Consider the following 27,110-nt stretch of genomic DNA (forward strand, 5'->3'; position numbering starts at 1 on the left):
TTGAGAGGATTAAAAATTCATATTGTATCAATTAATCTTTTGGGATTGGTGTGTGGTTTGTGTGATTACACTTTCGTAAAAAAAATTCATATGTATCAGTGTGAAATATACAATGGAGGGGCAAAATATACAAATTTATGTTTGGTTGTTAAAAACTAAATTCTTCTTGAATGGGTATTTTTCACCGTCGGATCAAAATATAGCATTTTTTTCTGGCAACCTTCCCAATATTGATGTCATTTTTCAGGTCCTCAACTCCTCGTTGACATGCCAGACCAAGATCTTTTAAATAAAATCGAAACCTTACTGATTTTGTTAAAGATTTAATTTTGATTTTGTGATTTGTAAATATTAGGATCAATGGATTGATATCCCGTTAAACCTGATTGATTAAGACCAATACATCAACCCATTCAAGGGAAGGCGTTTTAAGTATTTTGCAGTGCCTTGTAGTTTGGGTGTGAGAACTCGACACGTGGAAGATGCTTTATCCAACAGTGCATGCTCCATTGACCTAGTTGTTTTTCTTCTCGATCTCAACACTGTTGATTGTCGGTCGCATCTTCCACATGTCAAGCTCTGAGGACTGAATTGCAAGGCACCTCTTGCCCACACTATAGAGGATTTTTTTCCTACTAGTTTCCAACTATGAATTGTTTAAAAAAACCTAACGACGGCTTATAACCTATGGTTTGAGGAATTGGATTCACATCGTTGATTCTAGTCAAATCTGATCGAAATTGTATGGTTTCAACTCCAATTCTAGAAGACTTGAGTTGGCCTATTTGTAATAGGTTTCTATGATTCAGGTAGACTCTAGGCTTAGTTAGTAAGTTTGAGAACAACGATCAAATAGGTACAAATACGTATAAGAATTAAACGGATTAGATGGCAATAATACTTTCCAAAAATCCTGCATAATAAAATGCATACGGCAATGATATGGTACATGTTTAATACATGTTTAATACGTCCACTCAATAAACAAAAATACAAGCATATATTCATTATATAATAGACATTCACCTCCTAATAAACATAATAATAGCACATAGACAATGACTCTATCAAAAAGAAACCCTATTACATCTCATAAGATTATCATTTCACATGTCAAAATATCAATGACAATATCTCATCAAACATATAAAAAAGTAAGACATAATGTGTTCCAACCATGAAAATCCTATAAAAGAAAATGAACATTCTATAATACCAAACCATGAATATAAATGGTATCATATGCATAGAAGATATTGTACATGAGATTGCCACTGTTGACCTACATTTTAAAGAGCTGGTCAATTTTCTATGACCCTTCAAGCTCAAAAGCCGAAAGAAGGTTTGCAGGGAAAGAAAAAGCAGTACATCGATGGGAGTGATGCTGACAATCGTGAAGATCACATCAATGAACTCATCTCTAAGATCAACTAACATCACCAATGGAAGTTCATGTACCTTAGTAGCAGGTTACAAAAATTTATATTGTCATGTGCAGAGCTTGATGACTTGCTGCCAACAAGTGCCAAGCTTGTACTTAACGGTCTACTACTTCACATGACATTAGAAATATAATCAATGATCAGGTGCGTTAAATAGCAGTTTTGTCAACCCATGTTACTCGAATAATATTTGTTTATGAAAATTTTGTTCCTTAAATTAAACCACACAAAGATAAAAACAGAGGAAAAAAACAAACAAAGACATAAAAAAAAAAAAAAAAACACAAGCAAAGAAAAAGAAGAGGAACAACTTATAGAGATGGAGAAGAGAGAGCCTCGAATGGAGTATTCTAACCAGGCCACCACTACAATTGTCGATGCAACCGTTTAGCGAATGGAGATGGAGAAGAAGAAGAGGAACAAAGCTTGTCCGCCTCTGCAATCATCGAATCACCCAACTGCAATTAACTGGCCACTTGAACTGAAATGAGAACGGAGAATAGGAAGAAGGTAGGGGTATTCAGCCTCAAAGAAAGTCTTGTCGATCATTTGAATTGAAATGAGAACGCAGATGAAGAAGATGAATGGAATGGGGGGCAATCGATAGCTAGGGTTCAAAGAGAAGAAAACTAGAATCGTATTTTGTGAGGGTTTTGTTTTACATTTTCTCTTCTCGAAGTTTTGTTTTTTTTACAAAATTAAACTTAAGTTAAATAGTATTAAAAACGTTTAATTCTATTTAATACGTGTATAATACAAATGCACTTAAAAAGCTCGTTTTTTATCATATATACAAAAATATATGGTAAATATTTTTTTGAATTAGAGACGAACTTACTAACTAAGAGTCTCTAGGCAATAACCGATTGATTCTGATGTATTCCAGCTTAATCGGAAACATACATACATATAGTACGTTGAGATGGCAATGTAAATGTAAATGAATATTACCAAACAAAAAAAAAGAAAAAAAAGAAAAAAAAAGAAAATGAAAAGGTATTGCAATTGCTAACACTCAACAACTAGAAATGTGAAATTTGAGTTTCATTGAAGAGTTTTACCTAAACAAAATTTGAGCTCAAGATCCATTTCATCTCAAATTTACATTAAATATATAGGTAACCCTCAAAGTCACAAATTTTCTTTCATTTGTGTTGTTGGGGTTTTGGTCCGACGATCGGAAAAGGGGGCAGCCGCAGAACCGCTTCCTCCGTCTCAATTGGGTCCGATCGCAGTATCTGTCAAACAATGAACACCATTACCAAACTAAAGTTAGTCAAGATTAAAAAGGAACGATTAAAGTAAGAACAATCTCTTCAGAGAAAGAGAGATTACAGGATCTTGGAGAACCGGTTTTGTATCATCTTTAGCTGGTCTGAATGGTGGCTTCTGTGTTCTACTGAAACTCCTGACTTCACCTTCGCTCGATTTCATCGAAATGTCTGAAGCTTTCATTGCTTCTTCACCTACTGAATCGAAATTTCCTCTTTGACACCGTTTGCTCTTTGTCAGACTTCTTTCTTTCATTTGGGGCAAATTTATGAGAAACGATGTGGGCATTAAGGGTATTTTAGTCATTTGACTTCATTCGTGATTCGTCTTCACCAATTTGCATTTTAACCAGACCTAGTTCGTTCGTTTTGAACGCTGCTATTTTGTGATGATTTCCCGCCTTCTTCCATCGCTCTTCCAACGGTCAAAAACTACGACTCATCTCATTCAAATTCGTTCTCTGCTTCTAAAAACTGCTCTGGACCGTGACCCTCTCTCCATCTCTTCGTTCTTATTGACTGCTTGCTCCATTTCAATTGAATTCGCCCACTCGTTTCTTCATGATCTCACTGTTATCCCTCCGCTCTTCGCATGGAATGTAATTATTAGAGAATACTCGAAGAGTCCATACCCAATTGAAGCCGTGAAGCTTTTCTCGGAGCTTCGCAGGTTGGGAATCAGATCGGACAATTTCACGTTCCCTTTTGTTCTTAAAGCTTGTGGGCGTTGTTCCATGTTAAGGGAAGGCGAGACAGTGCATTCCCTGATCTTCAAGGCTGGATTCACTGTGGATAAGTATGTCAGGAATACCCTTCTCAGGATGTACGCTGCTTGCAATGAAATTGGTCTGTCAATGCGCGTGTTCGACGAAATGACTGAAAGAGATGTGGTTTCCTGGAGCTCTATGATTGCGGGATGCGTTGCTTGGTAGGTATTGTTGCTCTAACTAATGTGGGTCAACCCGTTTGACTGGTGTTTCTGGTTCTTTTGGAGTGTGTTACTACTGATTGTAAACGTGGTCTGGGACCCCATGCTCTCGATGGATTTGTGGCAAGGCATACTTTGTGAACGTTGACCTTGATCAGATGACTGTAATTGTCATTAATTTTCCATTTTTCTTTGGACAGTTAGGAAATATATGATCTTGGCCCTTGGAGAGGTCAGAGAGAAGGTTTTGTTCCCTAAGGTTAGGCGAGTTTGGAGTAGGAAATATCCTAAGTAAACGGAAGGAGAGTTTGGGAGAGAAGATTCCCAGCATGGGATCCATTTTTTTTTGGCTTGCAAAAGAAAATATAGATCGTGGTTGGCCTTCTCTGAATTCTATGGTTTGGCTGCATCTATTCTCCAGTATTTTTGAACCACTGACTCTGTGAGACATTACTCAACAGTAAGAAATCCAAAAGACCACAACCCCCCCCCCCCCCTGCCACAACACACACACACACACACACACATATTCTCCAATATTTATGAACCACACACACACACACACACACACACACACACATATCTATTCTCCAATAGTTATGAACCACTGACTCTGTGAGACATTACTCAACAGTAGGAAACCCAAAAGACCACCCCCCCCCCCCCCATACACACACACATCAAAAAAAGGGAAAAGATGGGGTTGGGAGGATGCTTCCTAACCTCACAGAATATGTGAGGGAGGCTGCTCACAAGCCAATTCAAATGAGTCTGGATCCGCTACCATGTGTTGACCTCCCCACACATCATCCATGGGAAGAGGACTTGTGGGAGCAAGGAGGTCATTTCAGAGGGGGAGAGGTCTCCACGTGGGTAGAGGATCCAGACCCAATTCGAACATTTGAAATCCTGTAAAATTGGGGGGATGGACAATAAAAAATATATTTTTCCGACTGTTGATTGGATTGTAAGGCTCATGAGGAGGCTCACGTAATCTGTGAGGCTATCATTCTTGGGTAAAAGAATCCTTTATGAATTGATTACCACCTCTTTCTTTAATTCTGTTAGTTTAAGTCAGCATTTTCTCTGACTTGTCAAATCTGACATTATCTACAGCAACTCTTCACTGAAGGCACTAAGGGTGTTCCAACAGATGAAAATGGCAAATGTGGAACCCAATTCGGTCACTTTGGTAAGCTTGCTCTCTGTTTGCACTTGTCTGGGGAATGTGAGCACGGGAAAATCTATTCACTCCCACATTGTTGTTAATAATATCGGATTGGATGTTGCCCTAGGAACTGCTCTTCTTGAGATGTATTCAAAATGTGGGTATATAGAGAGAGCGTTGCTTGTTTTTAGATACATGAATGAGAAGAATTTGCAGTCTTGGACAGTCATGATCACTGCTCTTGCTGACCATGGTCGAGGGAAAGATGCTATTGCCTTGTTCACCCAAATGGAAGAAATTGGCTTGAAGCTTGATAGTGTGTCATTTTCAGGCATCTTATGCGCTTGCAGTCACTTAGGTCTTGTTGATGAAGGACGAAAATATTTTGATAGAATGGTGAGTGTATATAAAATAAGGCCAACAATGGAGCACTTTGGATGCATGGTTGATTTGTATGGGCGAGCTGGGATGGTTGAAGAAGCTTATGATATTATCAAGAACATGCCAATGAAGCCCAACACAATTATCTTAAGGAGCTACATTGGTTCCTGTAGAAACCATGGTCAGGTTCTTCTGGATGAAAGCTTCAGCAAGTTTCTACTTGAAGTTGAGCCTGACCTCGGATCAAATTATGTACTTGCCGCAAATGTGTCTGCTGTGACTGGTCATTGGGATGATGTAGCCAACCTGAGAGTAACCATGAAGGAGAAGGGTTTGAAGAAAGTTCCAGGGTGCAGTTGGGTTGAAGTGCATGGTGGTATCGCATAAGAGCAAGCAAAAGGGGTGTGAGATGTCCTTTAACTTATTTGAGGAGGATGAAAGAGCACCTGTATGTTCTCAACTGTCTGAGAGTTCGGAGGATCCTCTGAGCAAAAGCATTTCGGTTCCAGTAGAGAATTTTTATTCTCAAGGCATACCTGGAATCAAAGCCAAAGAGCTCCTTCCCCAGAGAACATGAAAAATGTTTCTAATTTTGGCATATTTATGTATAGAAAATGCTCGGTCCGAAATACAAGTATAACCAAATCAAGATGAGACGGGACAGACGGTCAGAGGCCGCAGCAGGACTACCATAGGAAAGCACGCCCCTGTTAGCTATAATAGATACCTATTCACGGATAGCAGTAGTCTCTATGTGAATGTCTTCCCGACCAAGCCAGTCATTTGTTCTAGAAAAAATGGAGACCACAGATAAATGATGGGCATAGAAAAACGAACTGGTGACAACAATGATAACTTACACTTTAGACATATCATCAGATGAAGCATTCTGTCTCAACTCCTGTGGGCTGTTGTATGCTCTCTGTTATCATGTTGTAGTTTCACTCTGGGAACAGAGACTGCATGTTGTATTCGAGAGAAGAAGTTGAAGTGCTGAGCCAATGTTCTAAAACGTTTTTGAATATGCGCATATGCAGAAACGGATAAATGATGGGGCACAGAGAAGGTGAAAAGAATGAGAATTTACACTGTGGGCATATCATTATATGAAGCATGCTATTCCAACCCCTATAAGTGTTCTATCTTCTCTGGCATCATAATTTCTTTTCCATCAGACAATAGAGACACTATGTTGTATTCCAAAGAAGCAGTTGAGTATAGTCAATGTTCTAAAGATTTTTGGATGTGTGCTCATGCAAGAACTAATGGAAATGCCAGGAGCTAGTTGCACTCGTATTAAGAAATGGATAGCTGTCTAGTATGTGGAAAAGAATCTGCTGGATTATTCATTTTGTGCAGTGCTTCACACAGTTCATGTTGCTCCATGTCCACGGTTCTATAAATGAAAGTCATGAGAACAAGCATGCGGTGAAATGCATAAACAGAACTATTAGACTTGAGAAATAGATCTATATCAAATGTAGGAATATGGATGCCTGCCTTGGTGGCTAGCTCGTGGAAAGTATTTGCTGGGTATTCATTCTGTTCACGGTCTAAAACAGTTCCACGGTGAGTGAAGAGTCCAGAGAACAAGCAGACAGTGAATCCTAAAAACACCGATCACAAACGAGATTATGTAAGCTTAGTGCTTATGTGAAGTGAAGAGGCATCTTTGGGTATCATTTGCGTCAAATCCTGGCAAGTCTACATATTTCAAACTATTGGGTTTATTTCAACTCAAAATATCAGATGAAGATACCATTCTTTAGTTCTTTACCATTTTCTTCTTTTCTCCCCCTCCCCAACTGGCTAATTAGGTCAAAACTGCTGTTTCTTTACCAAATTGTCATAGTTTGAGGTGGTGTTGGCATGTCCCATTCATTCTGTCCTATAATTGAGGTTTTAACACAACCAAGATTTTAGCAGACCCACTTTGAATCTTGTACAAGAATGTGCAATTTCATTTCTTCTGTTCTTCATCTTTGACACCCTTCCTCCCAAGTAGGTACTAAGGTGCACAGGTATTAGCCATTATATGTTACTCTATAAGCTGGTATTTCTCTTCCCCCACCCCCACCCCAATAAAGAGAACATTTCATTTTGTATATCACACATTTGATTATTGTATAGTCATCATGTTATTATATATATTGTTCGGTCTTAACTTCTTTTGGAGGTTATATGGATATCATAAGTGTAATACATATATGGTGATGACAGTGAAGTTGCTATCAAGTTCTAATCCCATTGCATTTGTAGCCTTAGCATCTTGTCTACTAATATGTTTACATCTGATTCAGTAGTCTTTTTTGGCATATGAGATATGTTGAGAACTGATTCCCCTTTAGCACATTTTTTGGTTTGGTGATCTTCTTATTCAAAATTAAATTGGACAGCTTCTTTTGGTGGGGACATAACTATGATGTGTGATGCAGTTCGAAAGACAAGAAGGCCAGCAGCAAACCAAGCCATTAGACATTTTAACTGGACCAAGAATGGACTAATATGTTTAATATTGAGTGCCGAATGGGTTATATGGGTCATGGGCTTAGTAGTTTTTTTAGTTTCTCTATTGAAATGAGCTAATTCTATAAGCCCAAAAATTAGGGAGATGTGAAATAACTCAAAACTGAGAAATCTGATGGGGCTGTAATCCAAGTCGAAGTCATGGCATTGATTAAAATTAGGAACTTTTCAAAACAAATTTAGGAACCTATAGGAATTAGTAATAGATCTAAGAGTTCAGAAACTAATCAAAATAGAAATTCAGGTTTGGTAATTAACAGAAATAGCAAGAAAGACTAAGTTCATCTAAAATGCATGGGGAAAGAAGTTACAGGAAAAGAAACAAGAAGTACAAATGGGTTTCTAAGAACAGATAATCACACGTTTGGTGCCTACATATGACCCACGAACCCACTTCCGAGTTTCCTGTAACTTTTAACAAAATAGAGAAAAACAAGCACCACAAGAAACTCCTTTGATGAACTCAAAGGAATAGAGACCCAAACTCAAGTCACAACAACGAACTTGGGCTCTGGAGAATTAGTTCCAATGAAAAGTGCAGTAGCAGAGGAGAACAAAGAGGAGTGACTGACAAAGACTATGTCGTCAACACCATCATCCATGGCAGAAACTGAAATCCCAAAATAAGCCTGATAGATGCGCAATGAACTCAGCACCATTAGCTCTGTACTTCATCCCCACCTTCCATTTAGACACAAGTCTTCTATAACCTTCAGGCATACCAGGAGATCACCACCAGTCCTATTTACTTGATTAATTCTAAGCCAAGATTCAACATATTCTCTTGCAAATGATTTAATATATGTGACATATTTTTTTTAATTAATTAAAATTTTGGTTTCTTAAAGATGAAATCGAAAGTTTCAGAGAGGTTGAAAACAAGTCCTGCTTCCTAGTTCTTTGTATGTTCTTGAGATCTATTTTGCCTTGAGAGAGGTAAGAGCCCATTTGAAGTAAGGATGTCAATGGATATTCGAAAATCCGTATTTGATCTACGTTCGTATCCGTTTATGAGAATCCGAATTTGTCTGAAAACTAATAAGATACGAATATGATAATCCCCCTATCCAACCAATTATTATCCGATTCGTTTAGCAATCCAGTAATAAAATGTCTGAAAACTATTTAGTTACGAATATGAGGAAACTACTATCTCTATCGCACAATTAGAGACGAAGGGTGGGTAGAAAGTGCAAGAGAGCAAGCAACAAAGATGACGTGATTTTTTTTCCCCTAGATTTTCTATTGGTTTATATATATTGTTTTATGCATTGTGAGACAAGGAATCACATATCTATTAAAATAAATACAAGATAAAATCAAAAGTAGAAAACGCAAGAAAATCAAAGACTAATAAGAATAGAAGAAAGGGTACTTAGTTGTGGAACTCTCAAGTTTCAACCCTAACCCTCATCAACAAAACAGTCAAGATGTCAACGAATAAGATGTTATCCGAATCCGCCTTAATATAATCGGATACAAATATGATCATACCACTATCCGATCATATTTGATTCGTTTACATCCTTATCAAAAACATAGTTGCAGTGGTTTCTCTCTCTCTAAAAACGTTGTTCTAGTGGTCTGTCTTGAAATTACCTTATTAGACTTTCTATTAAATAACCACATCATAGAATGGAGGGCAAAAAAGACCGGGGACAACTTGTGTTTGTAACCTGCTTGGTTACGGAGTGATGCACCGTTGTAGTAATTGTAATATGTGTTTGGCTATATTTGTTAATTTAAAGATTGAGTAGACAGTTTTGTAAGGAAAATTCATTTGTGGTTAATCTCGTAATTTTTCCCAAAAAAACAAAGGGAAATTTTCTTAAATCCACTAGATAAGAACGAAAATTACAAGATAATAGGTTTCACATTTGTTTTACATCTACTATTTTCTACTTTAAAAAGATTTACTTAATCCCCAAAGTTGATTAGTACTCATGTCAAGCAAGAATAAAATAAAAGTATTTCTCCAAAATTGCCCCAATCTCATTTAATTATTTTAAAAGTTGTAAAATCCGATGAAATGCACCTTAATTATAGGAGTAGAAATCAAAACTCCTATTACTCCTAAAAAAAGGAAAAAAATAACCTTAATTGTTGGTATAAAAAATAATAGAAATAAATTTAAAAAAAAAGAGGGTGATTCACATACCATCCGAAGGGTGTCAATTTAGGACCAAAATCGATTGAAACCAGCCGTTTAAAATTGAACCAAATCAAATTGAAGTAAATTGGTTCGGTTTTGGTTTCTAAAGTTGGAATCTTATCTAGGTTTGGTTTGGTTTCGATTTCATGTCTAAAATCGTTAAACTAAACCAAATTGCCTCCTTTCACACCGAATAAGGAATCGTATAAAATTATATTATTTCTTAATTTTTTAATCAAATGTGGATGATAAATTCTTTTCCATTTTAGTGGTTGGAAAAAGTGTGGTGGATGATAATCCTAATAACTAAGGGTTTTTTATTGGTGAAGATGTTAAAAAGTTGACCCAAACATTTAAAATAGGATTTAAACTGAATGTGAAACCAAATTAAAACCCATTAAGAAGTTGAATGTAAAATTGAATAAAAACCGAAATCGAAACCGAGAAGAAGAAGAAGAAGCAGAGAAAAAGAATTGCCTGCAGTAGTTGGTTGTCGCTGGAGAAGGAGGTGGTCACCTCGCCGGAGCAGCAAGTGCTCCTAATTAAAGTTTTCCTTTCTTGCTCTAGGTGAGTCCGGATACTCTACTTCCGCCTGCTCCTACTTCCGTGTGCGCCCTACACACAACGGGGTGTGTAAAGACCGCCTAACCCCTGCCCGAGCGGGTGTAAGATGGTCTTTGCACTCCTCGTTGTATGCAGGGTACACACAGAAGTAGTGGCAGACGAAAGTAGAGGATATCGATTCACAGTAACAAGGGTTGGGCAAAAATATCTTTTCAAATTAAAACTAAGAGAGTTAGCATTAAGAGGATAAAAAAAGAAAGGTTATTTAGAGTAGTTTGATTAGGTTTTGGAAAGAGGATTGGATCAGCTTATTCACGCTAAGTTCCTAGGGTTCAGGCGGAATCTTCCCTATTCTGATTGATTTCCAGCAGAGTCGATGGGAACAGTAAGTAATATAACCTTGATTGATATAATAGGTTATTTTTTTTAATTTATTGGAATCGATGTATGGATGGATGGATATAGAATTTAAAGTTTTGTTTCTTTCTTCTTCTTCGTCTACTTCTGCTCTGTTTTTATTTTTCTCAGTTTTGCGTTTTACTTTCGCTCGGGCAAGGCACTGGGGCAGAGGTAAGGCAGTACATTCCGCCCTGCTTGTGTGTGGGGGATCACATGGCAGTAGGGACAGGTGGAAGTAGAGGAGTCGAATTAGTATATTTACTCCCAATTCAAACAGTACTGAGACTGGATTCATGTACTGATGCAGGTTTAATAAACTCCCAAACAATATTGTGGTATTATGGATCTGTCTCTGGTTATTTGTAAGTTAATTAGCATGGCCAACGACGACGACGACAACAACGATATTACGACGACGACGACGATTGCAATACTTCCAGAGGATATATCATGATATTGATCCTAAGTAAGTTAGACTTGGTGGGCTTTCATCGCTTTAGTGCAGTTTGCAGGTCTTGGCAATCAATTGCCATTGCTGCCAAGAAAGATATAATAATACCTCAACAACAACAACAACAACAACAACAACTCCCATGGCTGATGCTTTCAGATGGATTTCTCAACCTATTTAAAATAAATAGTAATAGAAGATTTTTCAGTCTCTCCCATGGCAAGATTTTCAAGTTAGGATTTGCTGATGTATGGCAAAAAAGCTAGGTGTTGTGGGTCTGATTGGGGATGGTTGATATTAGAGGAGGAGGTTAACAAGAATAATAAATCCATGTGCCTTTTGAATCCATTGACCTTCCATCTAAACCTACTCTTCCTCCTCCTTCCCCTGGATCTATCAATTCAGAGGACTACAAAATCAGCAAGGCTATGTTGTTGTTGTTGTTGTCGCCGCCTCTTCCTGCTGCTGCTGCAACTAATGATAATTACAAAGATTGTGTGGTCATGGTGATATATCATTGCTTCAACCGTACGTTTAGCCTTCTGTAGACCAGGGGATGAGACGTGGACTGCCATTGGTAATAACCTGCCATTCGGGTTCAATGAAGTTATTTTCTATGATGGAAAATTGTATGCCATGGCTGATGAAAGATTTGATCTTCTAGTTGTGGAGTTGTTAGGTGGCCCTGATCAACCACCAAAAGTAACAAGCTGTAACATTGCTCGTCCTTATATTCCTAGATCTTACCCGTTCACGTCCATGCATTTGGTGGAATGTCTTGGGGAGTTGTTGTTGGTTGTAGTATATCTTGAACCTAATACTGATAAGTTCTACATATTCAAGTTAAATCTCAAGGGTCGGTGCTGGATTAAGGTGGAGGACTTGGGTGATCAAATGCTATTTATTGGCCAAAGTACTGGCTTCTCTCTCTCGGCACTCAACTACCCTGGATTTAGAGGTAATTGCATATATTACTCTAATCCCATGGATGGACAGCAGGCGACGGCAAAAGTGTTTCACTTGGGTGGTGGTAGTGTTGAACCTTTGTTTTCAAATTCCTATTGGTCTCTCTGCCTTTCTGGTTCGCACCGATTTCTTGGTAGGGAGGCCGGGAAAGGAGTTTGGGGGCAATTCCGTTGTTGAGATGGGATGGGCCGGGGTACGCATCTGATTTATTAATGATGTCTTCAAGCTTGTCTTATAATTTAGTTTTTTTTTTTTTTAAAATTTTTTTTATCAGGGATTGCCCTAAAGATTCTTATAATTAACATCACAAGGTATATATATGTATTTAGTGTGATTTTTTTGGTTTCTATTCTGTACCTTTTGTGTGCTTATTAAATTATTTGAAATGCCTCTCTTCTATTTTATCCTATCTAATGCTAAAGTGATGATGGATCATGGATGAGCCTCCAATTTTTTACAATGTTCAATTTTAGGGGTTGAGGATGATGGAAGCTCTCTCTTGAAATGCATGTTAAGTTTGTTGAAATAGCTAGAATGGGAAAAGGGTTTGTCCTCAGTTGCGTGGCCCCTGCCCAATGTGAGGGGTCAATGACGGGTTGCGTAGGGGCATCCAATATTAGGGTTGGGGTGGTCATTTTGCATACCCTTGTGTGTTGGCAGCAACGTTCTTTTTCCCTAATAATTGAAACATCTTCTTAGGATTAATTTATCAAAGTGATCACGGAAACACAGAGAGCATATATTTATGAATGTATCATGATGTAGCACGGACTGAACACAAAAGAATGATATGAGAGAATAAATGAATGAAATGATTGTTCATGCTATGTCTCTAGCCAATATACGACTCGGTGTATACCAAGTCCTTATGAGCAATTAGTGGGAATGGTGCCGTAGGCTTTATTTGGCACATCACAGGTATACAACATCAAAGATTATGACAGATGACAAAAGATTACATGTAAGAACATGTTAAACATACGACTCAGTGTGGTATACCAAAGCCCTTATGGGCAATCAGTTGGAACCGTCCAACAGGCCTTAATAGGCACATCACAGGTATAATGAAACTATGATCATTTATGATCACAAACAAATGTTATGACCGATCAACAATGAAAAAATGATTTACTATGATTCCAGACAACAAAACATTATTCATTAATTGCTAATGTTAAATGATTCAGTGTTACACATGATGAATGAATGTTATGATTCAACGTCAAACCTTGATTTTTACCATACCGTTGTTCTATATATATATATATATATATATATATATATATATATATATATATATATATTACTCTCCATATATATATATATATTACTCTCCAGATATGGAAGAGATCCAACTCTTAGATCCCTCAAATCTTAACAAACTTAAAAAAGATTTCAATTACCTCTATATAGGACTAATTCAAGTTGCCATAAAACCCCTGCACAGGGAAGGACTCAACGTAGCCCTCCTGCTTGCACTCAGGGATCAAAGATTCTTACAATTTGATGATTCCCTTTTAGGGATGATAGAAACCAGTCTTCACAAAGGCCCAGTTTACTTCAATTGTTATCCAGATATAAATCTCTCCCTGAATGATGCAAATCTTCTAGATACCCTTAAAGTAAACATACTTACCAGTGGTTACAAGATGAAACAAGGATCTATACCAATTGCTATAATTCATAGGATTCAGTACAAGGCCATGAGAACTTTAAGACCTAAAGCTCTGAGAAGAACTATCAAAGGACAAACTACGTTCATAGAAACAGACTTTGTCCATTCAAGAACCGTTCATCCAAAAACTGTCAGCTGGAAAGACATTAAATTTCCATCAAAGTGGTGTCTCCAGGCTCCCTCCCCTGAGTCACTTATTCAACCTAATAGTGATGTTGAATCCATAAATTAGGATCAAGATGGAATGGTTACTATAACGTTCCAAAGAAAGGATAAGCAAATTAAACCAAATACTGAGGAATTTGAAAGACTCATTTATGTCCCAAGTAGAGCCTCAACATCTAGTTCTTTAACAAGTTTACATTTAAAGAACCAAAGGTTACATGAACAACTAAGGACCTTCCAAATCCTAGGTTTACATACCCCAAATAGTAGTAATGTTACCCAAGGAATTTATGAAGAACAGTCTAACCAGTCTTCTCAAATGAATGAACCAACTTCACCAACCCAAACTGACATGCAACACGAAGCAAGAGTTGATGTCATCACAGTAGAAGACTATGAGATAGACAAACCCAAACTCAAGATAGATTTTATGTTACCCAAAAAAGATGAAAAAAGAGAATGGTTTTTTAACTATTTCTCAAAAGAAAAACAACAAGAAATCAAGAACCTTTGGTATGATAAAATGAGAACCATCAAAACAAACATAATGTTCTTCACATACCTAGATGTCTATACAAGTAACAGAGACATTCCTTATCATTTCTCAAACATCAATGCTAGTAAAAAGGTCCACCACACCTGGAAACTAGCTGATGACAAAACCATTAAAACCATACACCCTCCTGGTTCAAATATCAAGTTTAAAATCAATAACACAGAAATCTCAACGACCCCTTTCAGATCCACTGAAGGAGTCACTGATGGATCTAAAAAGGTTATAGAACAAGCCAATTATACAAATCAATATTTACAAACCATAGGAAGCCAACTAATCCGAATAGAGAACTTAGTTCAAAAGGATACCTTTACTGAACTTCCCTAATGACTGATGATACAAAAGTCCAACTTCTAGCTGACCTAGAAGAAAGTAGCTCCGAAAGTGAAATAGAACCTCAAGAAGATGAAATAAACCAGATTGAGTCAAATAGTGATAGTGATGAACAAGTTTCTCCTTGTAATTGTAGTCAAGGAGTTTTCTGTAAAAATTGTGATGATTCCGGATCATCAAAGTCTATTAATAATTTTTGTCAAAATTTTGCCTGATACGGATGAAATCTGTATCAACAAGAATGAACTCATAGAACTCTTGATTTTTTGAACTATTTGGGGAATAGAAATTCCAATATTTGTAAAAGACTCTTTGAGCTATTTCTACAGGAGTTTTGCATCCTTTGGTGAATTGGTCATCAAGGGCAAAAAGGTCTTTATAGGCTTATTTAAGAACATATTGGCTCTTGGGAAAGTTCTGGGAAAGAACTGGTTTAGAAACTGTTGTGGAAGAACTGGGCTTGGTAAGTAGTTGGGAGGACCTTGTATTTGGGACCATTTGGGTGGACTGGCTAGCAACAACTTGGGTGAAAGGGACACTTGCAACTACTGTTTTGGAAAGAAAGATTTTTATTAACTGGTTTGAAGGAGCAGACTTGGCATAGGAGTCTTTTGCAACTACTGTCTTGTATATATATATTTATTTATAGAAAACGATAGTGCTGGAATTCCTTGGATAACTTTGTTGATTTCTAATAACTGATATATATCCAAGAGATTGGGAAAGATAAAATAAAAATAGAAACAAGAGTCATGCTATATAGAGTTCTTATACTAGAAGAGTTTTATATCGCATGTGGAAAATGCGAGCTATGGAAGACTTTGCACGCAAACTGGACCCGAATTAAAATTCTCTACAATACCGATGGGGTGGCAGTGCACATCCGACGGCACAGTAGAGGCCTTTGCTGTGCCGTTGAATGTGCACTATCATCCCGCCGGTACTGCAGCGGACCTCTTCCATTGAGACCGATTAATATATATTATATGATATTTATTACATGATTATTTATCTTACTGGGCTTTTAGCTCACCCCTTGGTGATGTGATCTTGTGAACTATGATTAGATTATTATATCATCATTAATTCCCAATCTTATTGGGCAAAATCGAAAATACCCATTTTTCTGTTAATCAAAGGGTTCAGATCTCGGTAATGGCTTTAAAAAAAAATTAAAATTGATGGTCTCTGCATCAAGTTGAAACAGAAATTAGGAGCTACATACGCTATGTAATACACTTCTGATCTTTAGCAAATCTGGAAAGTCTTATATGCTAGAAAGACATCTCTATCAATATGCACTAGATTAAGTTGAACGGCTGAGATCTCAGCCCTATGCGCCTGATTCTTAAGATTTCTCCATAATTCGCCTCATCAACTAATCAAATCAAAGAACAAAAACAGTTGCATTACTTGTTGCATCACTGGTCGAATAGAAGTTACAAGTTAACACTAGCGAGCAGAGTTAAAACCCAAAATACCCCCAGGCTGACCAGGTGGGTTCGGTGGTTTCCCTTTACCAATGAATGGGTTCATAGGTAAATTGAACGTAGATTAGAATTTACAATTATTATACACCTCTTCCCCCTGAGTCAGACTTGGTCAACGATTTGAGCCTCACCAAGAACTTCACTTTCTTCTCCCAAGTGGACCCCTCTTTCCTCCTCTTCACCCCAAATTTCCCCGGCGATGATTCCCAATTCTCTGGCGACGGCGAATCCAACATTCGATCGATGCTCTCCGCCTCTGGCGTGGTCGGCCTCTCTTCCGGTTCCGCCGGCGGATCTCGTTCACCGCTCAGAATGCTAACCTGTAGCGCCGATATAACAGCTTTAATAGCCACGTCAGCATCTCTTCTGTTCCTCAACATGATCTCGCCGATCTCTGCTGGGGTGAGGGACCCACCCGCCCTTATGCAACTCTCCACCACGTCGAACTGCTCGTGTGTCTCCAAGCCCAGGTAGTTCATCGCTAGGGACTTGAACGCATGGACCCCACACGTGCCGAGTTTGACGTGGACGTCCATGCGCCCGCATCTAACGAGCGCCGGATCGACATCGTCCCTGTGGTTTGTCGTGAAAACTATGATCCTCTCCTCCCCACAGCACGACCATAGCCCGTCCGTGAAGTTCAACAGACCCGAAAGCGTTACCCGTCCGCTTTCCTCTCCATCGTCGCCACGTGTACGGTTCCGATTATCCACTGCCGTCGATTTCTTGGTCTTCGAGTTACGGTCAGCCGTCAGATCAAGGGAGCAGTCGATGTCTTCTATCACGATGATGGAGCGGTTTGTGGTTTGGATAAGCAAAGCTCGAAGCTCCGAATTATCCGAAACCTTGGTGAGCTCCAGATCATACACGTCGTAACACAAGTAATTCGCCATAGCCGCAATCAAGCTGGACTTTCCGGATCCTGGAGGCCCAAATAACAAGTACCCACGCTTCCACGATCGCCCAACCCGGTGATAGTAGTCTTTCCCGTCGGCGAACGCCGTCAAGTCTTCCGTTATCTGCTGCTTCATGTCGGGTTCAAGCGCGAGAGTCTCGAACGTGGAAGGGTGACGGAAGGGAACGGAGACCCAACCGGACTCATACGACCCGTGGCCGTTGTTGGTGTAGAGCCTACGTTCTCGTGAGACACGCTCGAACTCCTCAGCACGAGCGGAGACGAATTCAAGGTAGGACGAGAGGAGGGACTGCCGGTGACGTTTGGGGAGCTTGAGAGTGAAGCTACGCTTCTCTTCTAGGGAATCCTGGACGGTGTCGATGTGGTGGGTCCAGGAGAGACGGTGACCGTTGAAGGAGTCGTGGACGGTGTGATTGGGTGCGACAGTGTAGGAAATGCGGGTGGAGGTTTTGGAGCGGGTAAGTGTGAGGCGGCGACAGGTGGCGGAAGAGTCAATAGAGTTGAGGTAGAGGTTAACGTGACGGTAGAGTTCGTTAACGTCGACACCACAGTAGCCATTAAACTCTGGGATTTCAAAGTAAGAGTAAGGACTGAAGAAGTCTTGAAGGGATTCGTAGAAGGAGTGAAGAAGTGAAAGGAGCTGTGAGGGTAACACGTTTTGGAGAACTGTGAGAAGTCCTAAGAACGACCACATCTGTGATAAGATCTCCATTTTGTCTTCTCTACCTTCTTCTTCTTTTCTTTCTCTGTGTTCGTTGTCGTCTGTGTATATATATATATAGAATTGAAAGAAGAAGACAAGATAAGGGAAAGAAAGAAGGGTAGTATGGGTATTTCAATGTTATCTTGTCTACAGCTAGAGACCTGCTCTTTTTGTGAATAAAGGAACTGTTTGCTAAGCAAAAGCAGTAAAGATAAAGCGAAAGGTAAACCCGTGAAGGGACTCCTCTTCTTTAGTTTGTATCCTTTATTAGTTTTTTTTTCCCTCTCCTTTCTTTCCCATAATATTCCTTAAGTTCTGGGCGTGTGTGTCTGTGCGTGTGAGAGAGAGAGAGAGAGAGAGAGAGAGAGAGAGAGAGGTTTGTGTGTTTGGGGTCATGGGTACTTGGGAGGGTGGGGTTGGCCGGCCATGAGCACGCAGCTATGGGATGCGGGTTTTCACTTTAAGTAAGGGAGTTTGGTGTCTAGGTGCTTTATCTCTTTGGCTTTATTGAATTTTGGGCCTTAAGGGGTCACTGAGTCAGACTACTGCAGAGAATATGATTTTGATTTAGATAGTCATCAGTAGCTAATGACGAGAAGAAGCCACATTGGTACTTGTAATTTCTTGTATAGAGAGAGAGAGAGAGAGAGAGAGAGAGAGGAGTGATGTGCTCACTTGTCTCATAAGTGAGATCTCGGGCTAAGAAACATTAGTGGTTGGATTGGACTGGGTTGAGCCTTGAGCCTTGAGCCGTTGAGGGACTGGTTCAACCTTATACTGACTCGGTTTTCTTTTTCCAGCCCCAAAGAATGAAAGAAGTATGTCTGAGTATGGAAACTTATCTCCTGTAGTTCCCTGTCCTGCCCAGTTCTCCAGTCATTCTAATAAGGGGGAATGGATTCTACTGGGTAGGGGTAGCGGTAGGGTGGTCATTGTGCCCCCTTGTTAGGGGACTAGGCGGGACAGGGACTGGAGGGGATACAGATCTACGGGAGTACCATTAAAAGAGAGGATTAAATTTTCCTTTAGCCATGATTAAACAGGAATTCCTTCACGAAGGGAATCGGTAGCGTTGGGTGACCAAAGAGGAGGGTAGTTTCAATCTCATCAATGGGGTTGAGACTGTGATGATGATTCAAGAATCCAATCATAAGGTCACTTCATCTATGGTGGAGGAAAACTTTTTAGTGACATAAAATGATAAAATTACCACTACATTCTATCATATGGAGTGACATTCTTGAGATTGTATAAAAATTTTCACACTTATAAATATCCATTAGTATGTTATTTATTTAGGTAAAGAAATCCTAATTGGACAAGCTTCTCCTTTTTGAAAGAAATCCCCATTGGGTCCTCTTGTTTCAAATTGATCGACTAGATTTTCATATTAATACAATAAAGGTGAAATATTATTATCATAAGGGCTTGTTGTTTTATCAAACATCACAAAATACCTATTTTACCACTTGGATAAAATGATGTGTCAAATTCCAACCATCGGAATAGAGAGGAAATTGTCTTGATTAATCATCTGTTAAATTTCAGAGTTTTAATTCATTCAAATACTCCTCATGTATTGGCATATATTCCATATGTCTATGCACGTGTATTGTTACTCTAGCCATTACTATGTATACTCTCCCAATCTTGCGTATGAACAAACAATTAAGATAAAAAAAGAAAAAGAAAAGGAAAAAGATCTCTACTTGGTGGTGTTTCCTATGCCCTTTCATAGGGCACCATGAGATAATGTCTCTGCTCCCTAGGGTAGATACCAAGATGTGCTCATCCATTGGCCCAGACGTTTTATGTAGAGACCATGTGGCCAAGTAGAGCTCTCTTACCCAAAAATAAAGCATGAAAATAGATTTATTTATTTGTTTGTTTTCTTTACAAAAAAAAAAAAGATTTATTTTATGAGTTCCAAAAACATCTAAAAAATTTGTAACACCAATAACTATCCCTCCCCTCCCGAGTCCGGTGAATCTTCACGTATGTGAGCGTACGTGAACGACTCACAGTCGTTCATATGGAATATTCTCACAGATTGGATTCCATCTGAACGGCTGTGAGTTGTTCATGTACGTGAAGATTCCCCGCTCACTCCTCTCCATCCCCCCACACCCCCCCTCCCAGAAAAAAAAAAAAAAAAAGATTTAAAGGTATGATGGGTCAGCCAGCTCCGGTTCTAAAACTGGCCATTTTAAAAGACAACCGGCCCAACTTGACTCACTACTGCTGCTATTGAGTCCGAATAAAGATCCTTTTTCCAATTTCCATACAAAGGTTGAGTAAAAAAATCCATTTGAATAGGATAGAGGGTCTTATGCAATCAATCTTTTCTGTAGCAATTATCTCATCTCATGTTCTATCATACTTTGGGTTGTTCTTGGTGCCTTTCCTTATGACTTTAATGGGAGAAGAGGGGAAAAAGAGAGAGAAAAGAATGAGAAAAAGGAAATATTCCCATCTATTACAAAAAAGGGTAAAGATATGACCACCTCTGGATTAAGATCTAATGGATGATTATTCATTGTATTCTACCCTTTTCTTCTCTTTCTTGGAATTAGTTATTTATCCATTTTCATAAATGGTTGAAATTGTGTTTTCCTCTTTGTATGAAAAGCTGTCAGTGAGAGGAGGAGGGTTAGTGTGGGATGGTCTTATAGAACTATAGAGTGTAGAGAACAAACTCAGGTCAGCCTTATTATAAGATAAAAAGGAGAATTTTTAAAGATGGGAATCAAGAATAAAGCCAACAAGAGACTCAACTCCACGCTCCATCGAGAATGTCAAGATCCAAAGGCTCAGATTCTTGTCAATGCATTACTGATGTCTGTGGCATGTTCTACAGTGGGTTGGCAAAAGAGTTGGTTTGGCTGGATTGAGCCCAACCAATTTATAATCAAACAGCTCAACCAGCAGCCCTATAACATTAATGAGGTGGGTGGGTTCTTTGACAAGTTTTAAAACCCGGACTCAGACACAAGATCGGTTTCCCTGGATTCTGATTTGAATGAGATTAGAATTATGTTTTTTTGGTTTTTGGGTTAGAAGATTATAATTAGTTGAAGTCATAGAAAATGGAGCCACAAGAAGAAGCAAAGATTTGTAATGATATACGAATTTTTAGAGTGTTTTTTGGAGTGAATATTATTTAGGGATGTAAACGGATTGGATTCGGCTCGTATTTATTACTATCCGAATCCGTTTACTAAATGACATATTTGTATCCGATCCGATATCCAATGATTTTTAAAAAAAACTAATATCATATTTGAATTTGGGAGTCTATCATTTATCCAGATATTATCCGATCCGATAAGCTATTTGATTAGTAAATGAATCTGACCTATATCGATTACGGATTTCCGACTTCGATTACCAAAATATCTTTATAAAAGTGTTTATAATAAAGGTAATATAGTAACATATCATATATTTATACAAAAAAATATTAAACTAATCGCATTTTACAATCGGCTAGTAAATTAATCGGATATTATCCGGATTCGAAATGGAATATCTAAATCCGAATCCGAATATCTTTCGGACGGATTTGAATATTTTTCAGAAACCAAAATTCCGGATTTAGAAACCTCTAAACGGATTTGAACACAGATCAAACATGGATTTTCGGTTATCCATTTACGTCCTTAATATTATTATCACAAGGTTTTATTATTTTTTCAAATGTCACAAAGCATGCATTCTATCACATGGCTGATGATGTGTTTATTCTGATAGTGGATAGAGAGGACATGGTCTAAATTAGTCACATGTCAAATTTTAGAGTCTTTAACTCAGTCAAATACCCATGCACTTGTACGGTCAATACTCTAGACAATAATGTGCACTCTTTCAACCCAGAGTGGAAACATATGGATTAAATTGAAAAAAACTCGTAAAAATGGACGGTTTAAATTTGTCTTGTCATTTTTGGAAATATGGCATTCTTTATTTTATATTTAAAAAATATCTTGTTTTTTTTTTTTTGGTAAAATTTAAAAAATATCTTGTAGAAGTTTCATTGTGTTTATGATATTTTACTAACTAAAAGAAGGTAAAAAAAAAAAAGATCTAAGTACATTCATGATCAATTCAAAAGAAAAGTTTGAAAATCAGGCATATCTAGAGTTGGGGTCAGCCCAAATTGGGCGATTCCAATTTGAATTGCTTGTTTCCACCAATTCCACTCTGATTCTCTTAATCATGTTCTTCAGACATTAAATAATAACGAATTAGCTTAATTTTTATGTTTGCCAACTCAAGTATAAAAATTTACCAAAAAAAATCACGTAAAATTGGTTAGATTGATGGCTTTGTACTACTCCCACAAACCCAAGACTCATGTTATAATAATAGGACTTACGGGCCAAACCCGGTTCTGATAGGTTTGGTGGACCAAGTTGAGACATTTTCAACCCTAAGCTCCACCTAATTTAAATTAAGACTTTTGTCATAAAAATTTACAAGAAGCTAGTAGAAATTTTAGCAGAAGATGATAACCCGATAAGACAGTTCGGTCCAGTATTGATTGAATCGGTTCAAATTGATCAAAATCGAATCGAACCAATCAATTGATACCCTTAATAGGAAGAATGTTCTTAGTTAAGTGATTTCAATTCCATTTTACTTCTATCAGAAATTTTAGCAAAAGATGATAACTACCAGTCAACAAGGATTGGTAGTGAATTGGTTTGTGTTGGTTGGGCTGGAATTAATAATTAATGACCAAACTTATCGGTTAAAAAGGGAAAGCTAGGAAAAAAAAAAGAAAAAGATAGAAAAAAAGCCTGTGGGATTGGAATTTTGGAATTGATGCTATGCCATATTGCCTTTCTATAATTGCTTTTACTTTTAGAGTGTTCGTGAGGGAGAAGGTTGATATGCCTTATGGAAGGCCCAGCTTGGGATACTCTCAATGCCACTGACTGAAGAATTTAACTCCTAAAAAAGGGTTAAAGGTCATTTTGCTTTCCCACACAGAGAGTCATCGATCACTAGAGTTGAGAGAGCAGAAGGGTATAGGCCAAGCTAAAGACTAAAGAGAGACAGAGAGAGAGAGATACAGAGATGATGATAGAATCTTGTTGTGTCTCCCCAATAGTTAATAGTCACATAACAAAGCTTCCTTTTTCTCATTCTTTTAAATGAATTCAAAGTAACTCAACTCATGCTTTCTTTTCCATTCCAACGTATCTTTGTGTTCGCGATAATTAAGCTTCTAGTAAGCCCCACACTTACCTCAAGAGGCTTGAGGTCCAATCATTCACATCAAGTGATTGTACGAATGAAGCTTAAATTTAAGTTATGTTGGGTTTTTCAGAAAATTTGTTTGAGTTAGGTGCTTTTCATTGGTAAACTCCATCTTCATAGAGGAGAAACAGATTTAGCACTGGTTGGTATAACAGAAAAATGAGTGTCATGTAATGGGTGAGGATGATGAAGGTAATTACTACTCTTGAAGGCTTACAAGAACTTGATCGTACACCTTTTCCTTAATGGCTAAACTTTGAAGAGTTTCATTGTGGGAGTGGACAAGGATTAAGGTTTTGTATTATAAATATGAGGTTGGGGTCTCTGCAATAGCTTGTAGACCTGTAAATGGATCGGATACAGATCATATGTGATTGGATCCGAATATTCTTTGGCTAAATACGGATACTTTTAAATCGATTCGAACGGGTTTTGATGCGGATCGAATTTGGATTTTTGACCATCCGTTTACATTTCTGCCTTATGTAACCCGAACCTTCCTCCCCTAGCGGGTACAATTCACTCTCAATCCATATCTCTTAGATCATGATTTTCTTTTCCTCATATTCTAGAACTTGTTGAATCTTCAAAAACCCTTAAGATCATCATTTACTTAATTTTTTATTATTAAGTATTCAGATTTTTTTCCATACGGATTTTTGTCGGAGTATTCGGATTTTTTTTCTTCCGGATATCTCTAAACAGATATGAATGTCCATAAATGGATACGGATGCAGATTGAATTTCGATTTTCGATTATATCCATTTATAGTCCTGGTCGTTTGATCTCATTTTCTGGTTTTCTATCAAGAATTTGAGACGTGCAAGTGAGACAAGAAGATTGTGGAGGACTCGAACCAATATTTTTGTTCATGTTTTTCGTGGGAATTGAAACTCTACCAGGTCTTCTCCAACATACGTGGATGCAACATATACATCGTTTCTCTCGTATTATTTATTCAATCTTGTTTTAATTTACTATATGGAACTAATTTATGTTTCACGAAAACCCAAGGTTTTTCTAACAAGTTCTTCTTGAGTTTGATCAATAAGTGTTATCAATGTTCGGATGTGACAACTCTAATGTGCATCTAATAGATCTCAATAACAATGTTGGATGTGGGTAATTTGAGGTGAAACCTTATAAGGACTTGCATCCCTTTAATAACTAACTTTTAAGGGAGAGTTCTACCGGGAGATGATAAAGAAGCAAAGGGAGAGCCCAAACTAGTAGAGTTTGTAGAGCCACAGAAGATAATGTGAGGTGTGAACAAATATTTGGAAGCTTTTTGGAGCAATGGAATGCACAATCATGAACTGCTTTAGGCTACTCGAGTCTCCACTCTCAGGTTCCAACAACCACCAAGTGTATTGATTTCGTTAACTCTAAGGGGTAGCTCCCTTGGAAAGAGCTTACCTAACCAAAAAATAAAAAAAATATACAGATTGATTTCGTTTTCTTTCCTTTTAAGCTTATACACTCATAAAAATCTCACCAAATTAACAAGAAGCATGAGAAAACTTAGATCAAATGGGTCTACGGGTGCAAAAGTAATTATTACCAATTCTTAATACATTGTTTATTTATTTATTTATTTATATCCAAGATAGTCTTACCATTTACATCTTCATCCCAGTTAGGATGATGAAGGTATTGTGTATATCTGTAGGAGATAAATCAGCCTGTATATCCTTATCCTTACCTGTAACTTACCATCATTATTTTATGTAACTTCCTATATAGTGATATCATTCAATACAAATCAAGCAAGCCATTCACGGCCATTCAAACAAGTCTATGGTTATTATCTTAACATGGTATCAGATGTTTACATGATGCCTCCACCTGGATATCGTCGTAAGGGGGAGAACCTTATTTGCAAGCTTCATAAATCCCTCTACGGCCTCAAGCAGGCTTCCCGCCAATGGTTCTCAAAAATTTCCACTGCCCTTCTGGGATTTGGATTCTCTCAATCCCATGCCGATTATTCATTATTTATTTTACAGCATCACAGTGCCTCTGTCTTCATTGTTTTATATGTCGACGACATTGTCATTACAGGCTCTGATGCTTTCTTAATAGCTGATGTGAAGAACTTTCTTAGCCAGCGCTTTCGCATCAAGGATCTTGGTACCTTGAAATACTTTTTGGGCATTGAAGTGGCATGCTCTTCCTTTGGCATCTGTTTGTCCCAGCGAAAGTACGTGCTTATATATTGGCTGATAGTGGACTCACTAGCACTCGCCCTACCGATATACCCATGGAGTAGAACCTTCGTCTGATTGACTCCAGTGGTGATTTATTGCCAGACCGATCTGTCTATCACCACCTGGTTGGACGATTGATATACCTCAGTGTCACTAGGCCTGACATTGTTTACACAGTCAACATCCTCAGTCAGTTCATGCACCAACCACGCCAGCCCCACTTGGACGCTGCTCACAAGTTATTAAGATATCTTATGGCTTGCCTGGGTCAAGGCATTTTTTTACCTTCTGATGGTTCCCTTCAATTAAAGGCTTACTGTGACTCGGATTGGGTGACTTGTCCAATGACTCGACGCTCCATGGCAGGTTATTGTATTTTTTTGGGGTCTAGCCCGATTTCTTGGAAGACCAAGAAACAAATGACGGTGTCTCGCTCATCAACAAAGGCTGAATACCGGTCTATGGCGGTTGCTACTTGTGAAATCACATGGGTTACGTCCCTTCTATGTGATCTTGGTGTTCCCATCACTACTCCGAAAACATTATATTGTGATAATTAGGCGGCCCTTCACATAGCTTCCAATCCCGTCTTTCATGAACGCACTAAGCCCATCGAAATTGATTGCCATGTTGTTCGTGAAAAACTACAATAGGGATTACTGCAACCCAGAAAGATAGCTAGTGCAGCACAGATTGCAGACTTATTCACTAAGTCACTGGGTCGGGAGCAGTTCCAACTCTTCTGTTCCAAGCTGGGCGTTTGTAACCTACACGCTCCACCTTGAGGGGAAGTCTTACCATTTACATCTTCATCCCAATTAGGATGATGAAGATATTGTGTATATCTGTAGGAGATAAATCAGCCTGTAATCAGCCTGTATATCCTTATCCTTGCCTGTAACTTACCATCATTATTTTATGTAACTTCCTATATAGTGATATCATTCAATACAAATCAAACAAGCCATTCACGGCCATTCAAACAAGTCTATGGTTATTATCTTAACAGATAGTTTTAGGCTTAGCTTAGCCTTCACAAGCCATGATCATCTTACTATATATAATTCAATGGATATGTATATGAATAGCTTTAAAATGTATCTACTTGTATAGTGGGAACTGGATGTTTATCGTCTCCATTTATTTGCCCTTTCATTTCCTCCATTACATCTAATAGGGGGGCGGACATGACCACCCCTACCTTCTGCCCAAACACACTGCTTGGGTGGGGTCCGCTACCCCCTCCCCTATCAGATGTAATGGAGGAAATGGAAGGGCAGATAAATGGAGACGATAATTTTCCAGTGGGAACTAGAGAGATAAACTATTTGCTTTTATTTGTATGAGAAAAGAATCGCTACGAGGCCAGAGTACTATTTCCCTCTCACATGTTTTTTTTAAATATTTTCTCTCTCATGCTTTGACCATGTAAATTCATATGAATTATACTGTTCTCCGCACCATCATAGGTGTAGCATGTGGATTCCTCTCTCACATTGGCATCTTGGGAGACCCTCTCCCTATTTGTATATCTGATTTTAGGCTCTTATTCTG

The 27,110-nt window shown here is 38.3% G+C and overlaps 3 protein-coding genes and 1 long non-coding RNA gene across 5 annotated transcripts; 2 read left to right on the plus strand and 2 right to left on the minus strand.

Moving 5' to 3' along the window:
• Positions 1 to 1,272: 1,272 nt before the first annotated feature.
• On the plus strand, positions 1,273 to 20,899 carry LOC122642086. Its single transcript, XR_006330009.1, has 3 exons — positions 1,273 to 1,462; positions 8,930 to 8,934; positions 20,887 to 20,899. It is a non-coding gene; the product is annotated as an uncharacterized LOC122642086 (long non-coding RNA).
• Positions 2,422 to 2,970, minus strand: LOC122642085. The gene is made up of 2 exons (XM_043835502.1): positions 2,778 to 2,970; positions 2,422 to 2,680 (listed from the first exon to the last, which is right to left on the minus strand). Exons 1-2 carry the CDS (start codon positions 2,967 to 2,969, stop codon positions 2,588 to 2,590), a joined length of 285 nt encoding a protein of 94 aa, XP_043691437.1. The 5' UTR covers position 2,970; the 3' UTR covers positions 2,422 to 2,587.
• On the plus strand, positions 3,083 to 6,545 carry LOC122642083 (pentatricopeptide repeat-containing protein At5g48910-like). 2 transcript variants are annotated; one of them, XM_043835500.1, is made up of 4 exons: positions 3,086 to 3,641; positions 4,758 to 4,833; positions 4,937 to 5,655; positions 5,970 to 6,545. In XM_043835500.1, exons 1-3 carry the CDS (start codon positions 3,630 to 3,632, stop codon positions 5,575 to 5,577), a joined length of 729 nt encoding a protein of 242 aa, XP_043691435.1. In that variant the 5' UTR covers positions 3,086 to 3,629; the 3' UTR covers positions 5,578 to 5,655; positions 5,970 to 6,545. The 2 variants fall into 2 exon arrangements, with proteins under 2 accessions (XP_043691434.1, XP_043691435.1); XM_043835499.1 differs by having other exon boundaries at positions 3,083 to 3,641; positions 4,758 to 5,655.
• Positions 16,509 to 18,135, minus strand: LOC122642082 (AAA-ATPase At4g30250-like). The gene has a single exon (XM_043835497.1). The coding sequence runs from the start codon at positions 18,093 to 18,095 to the stop codon at positions 16,548 to 16,550; it is 1,548 nt and encodes a 515-aa protein (XP_043691432.1). The 5' UTR covers positions 18,096 to 18,135; the 3' UTR covers positions 16,509 to 16,547.
• Positions 20,900 to 27,110: the final 6,211 nt, after the last annotated feature.

This window comes from Telopea speciosissima, chromosome 10 (genome assembly GCF_018873765.1).
Source record: "Telopea speciosissima isolate NSW1024214 ecotype Mountain lineage chromosome 10, Tspe_v1, whole genome shotgun sequence".
Taxonomy (NCBI): domain Eukaryota; kingdom Viridiplantae; phylum Streptophyta; class Magnoliopsida; order Proteales; family Proteaceae; genus Telopea; species Telopea speciosissima.

Excerpts from the sequence above, each read along its gene's own strand:
- LOC122642085 (XM_043835502.1), bottom strand. The coding sequence starts at position 2,969 with ATGAAAGAAAGAAGTCTGACAAAGAGCAAACGGTGTCAAAGAGGAAAT. Across the intron at positions 2,681-2,777 it reads AACCGGTTCTCCAAGATCCT|ATACTGCGATCGGACCCAAT; the intron begins GTAATCTCTCTT and ends ATTGTTTGACAG.
- LOC122642083 (XM_043835499.1), top strand. The coding sequence starts at position 3,103 with ATGATTTCCCGCCTTCTTCCATCGCTCTTCCAACGGTCAAAAACTACG. Across the intron at positions 3,642-4,757 it reads ATTGCGGGATGCGTTGCTTG|CAACTCTTCACTGAAGGCAC; the intron begins GTAGGTATTGTT and ends CATTATCTACAG.
- LOC122642082 (XM_043835497.1), bottom strand. The coding sequence starts at position 18,095 with ATGGAGATCTTATCACAGATGTGGTCGTTCTTAGGACTTCTCACAGTT.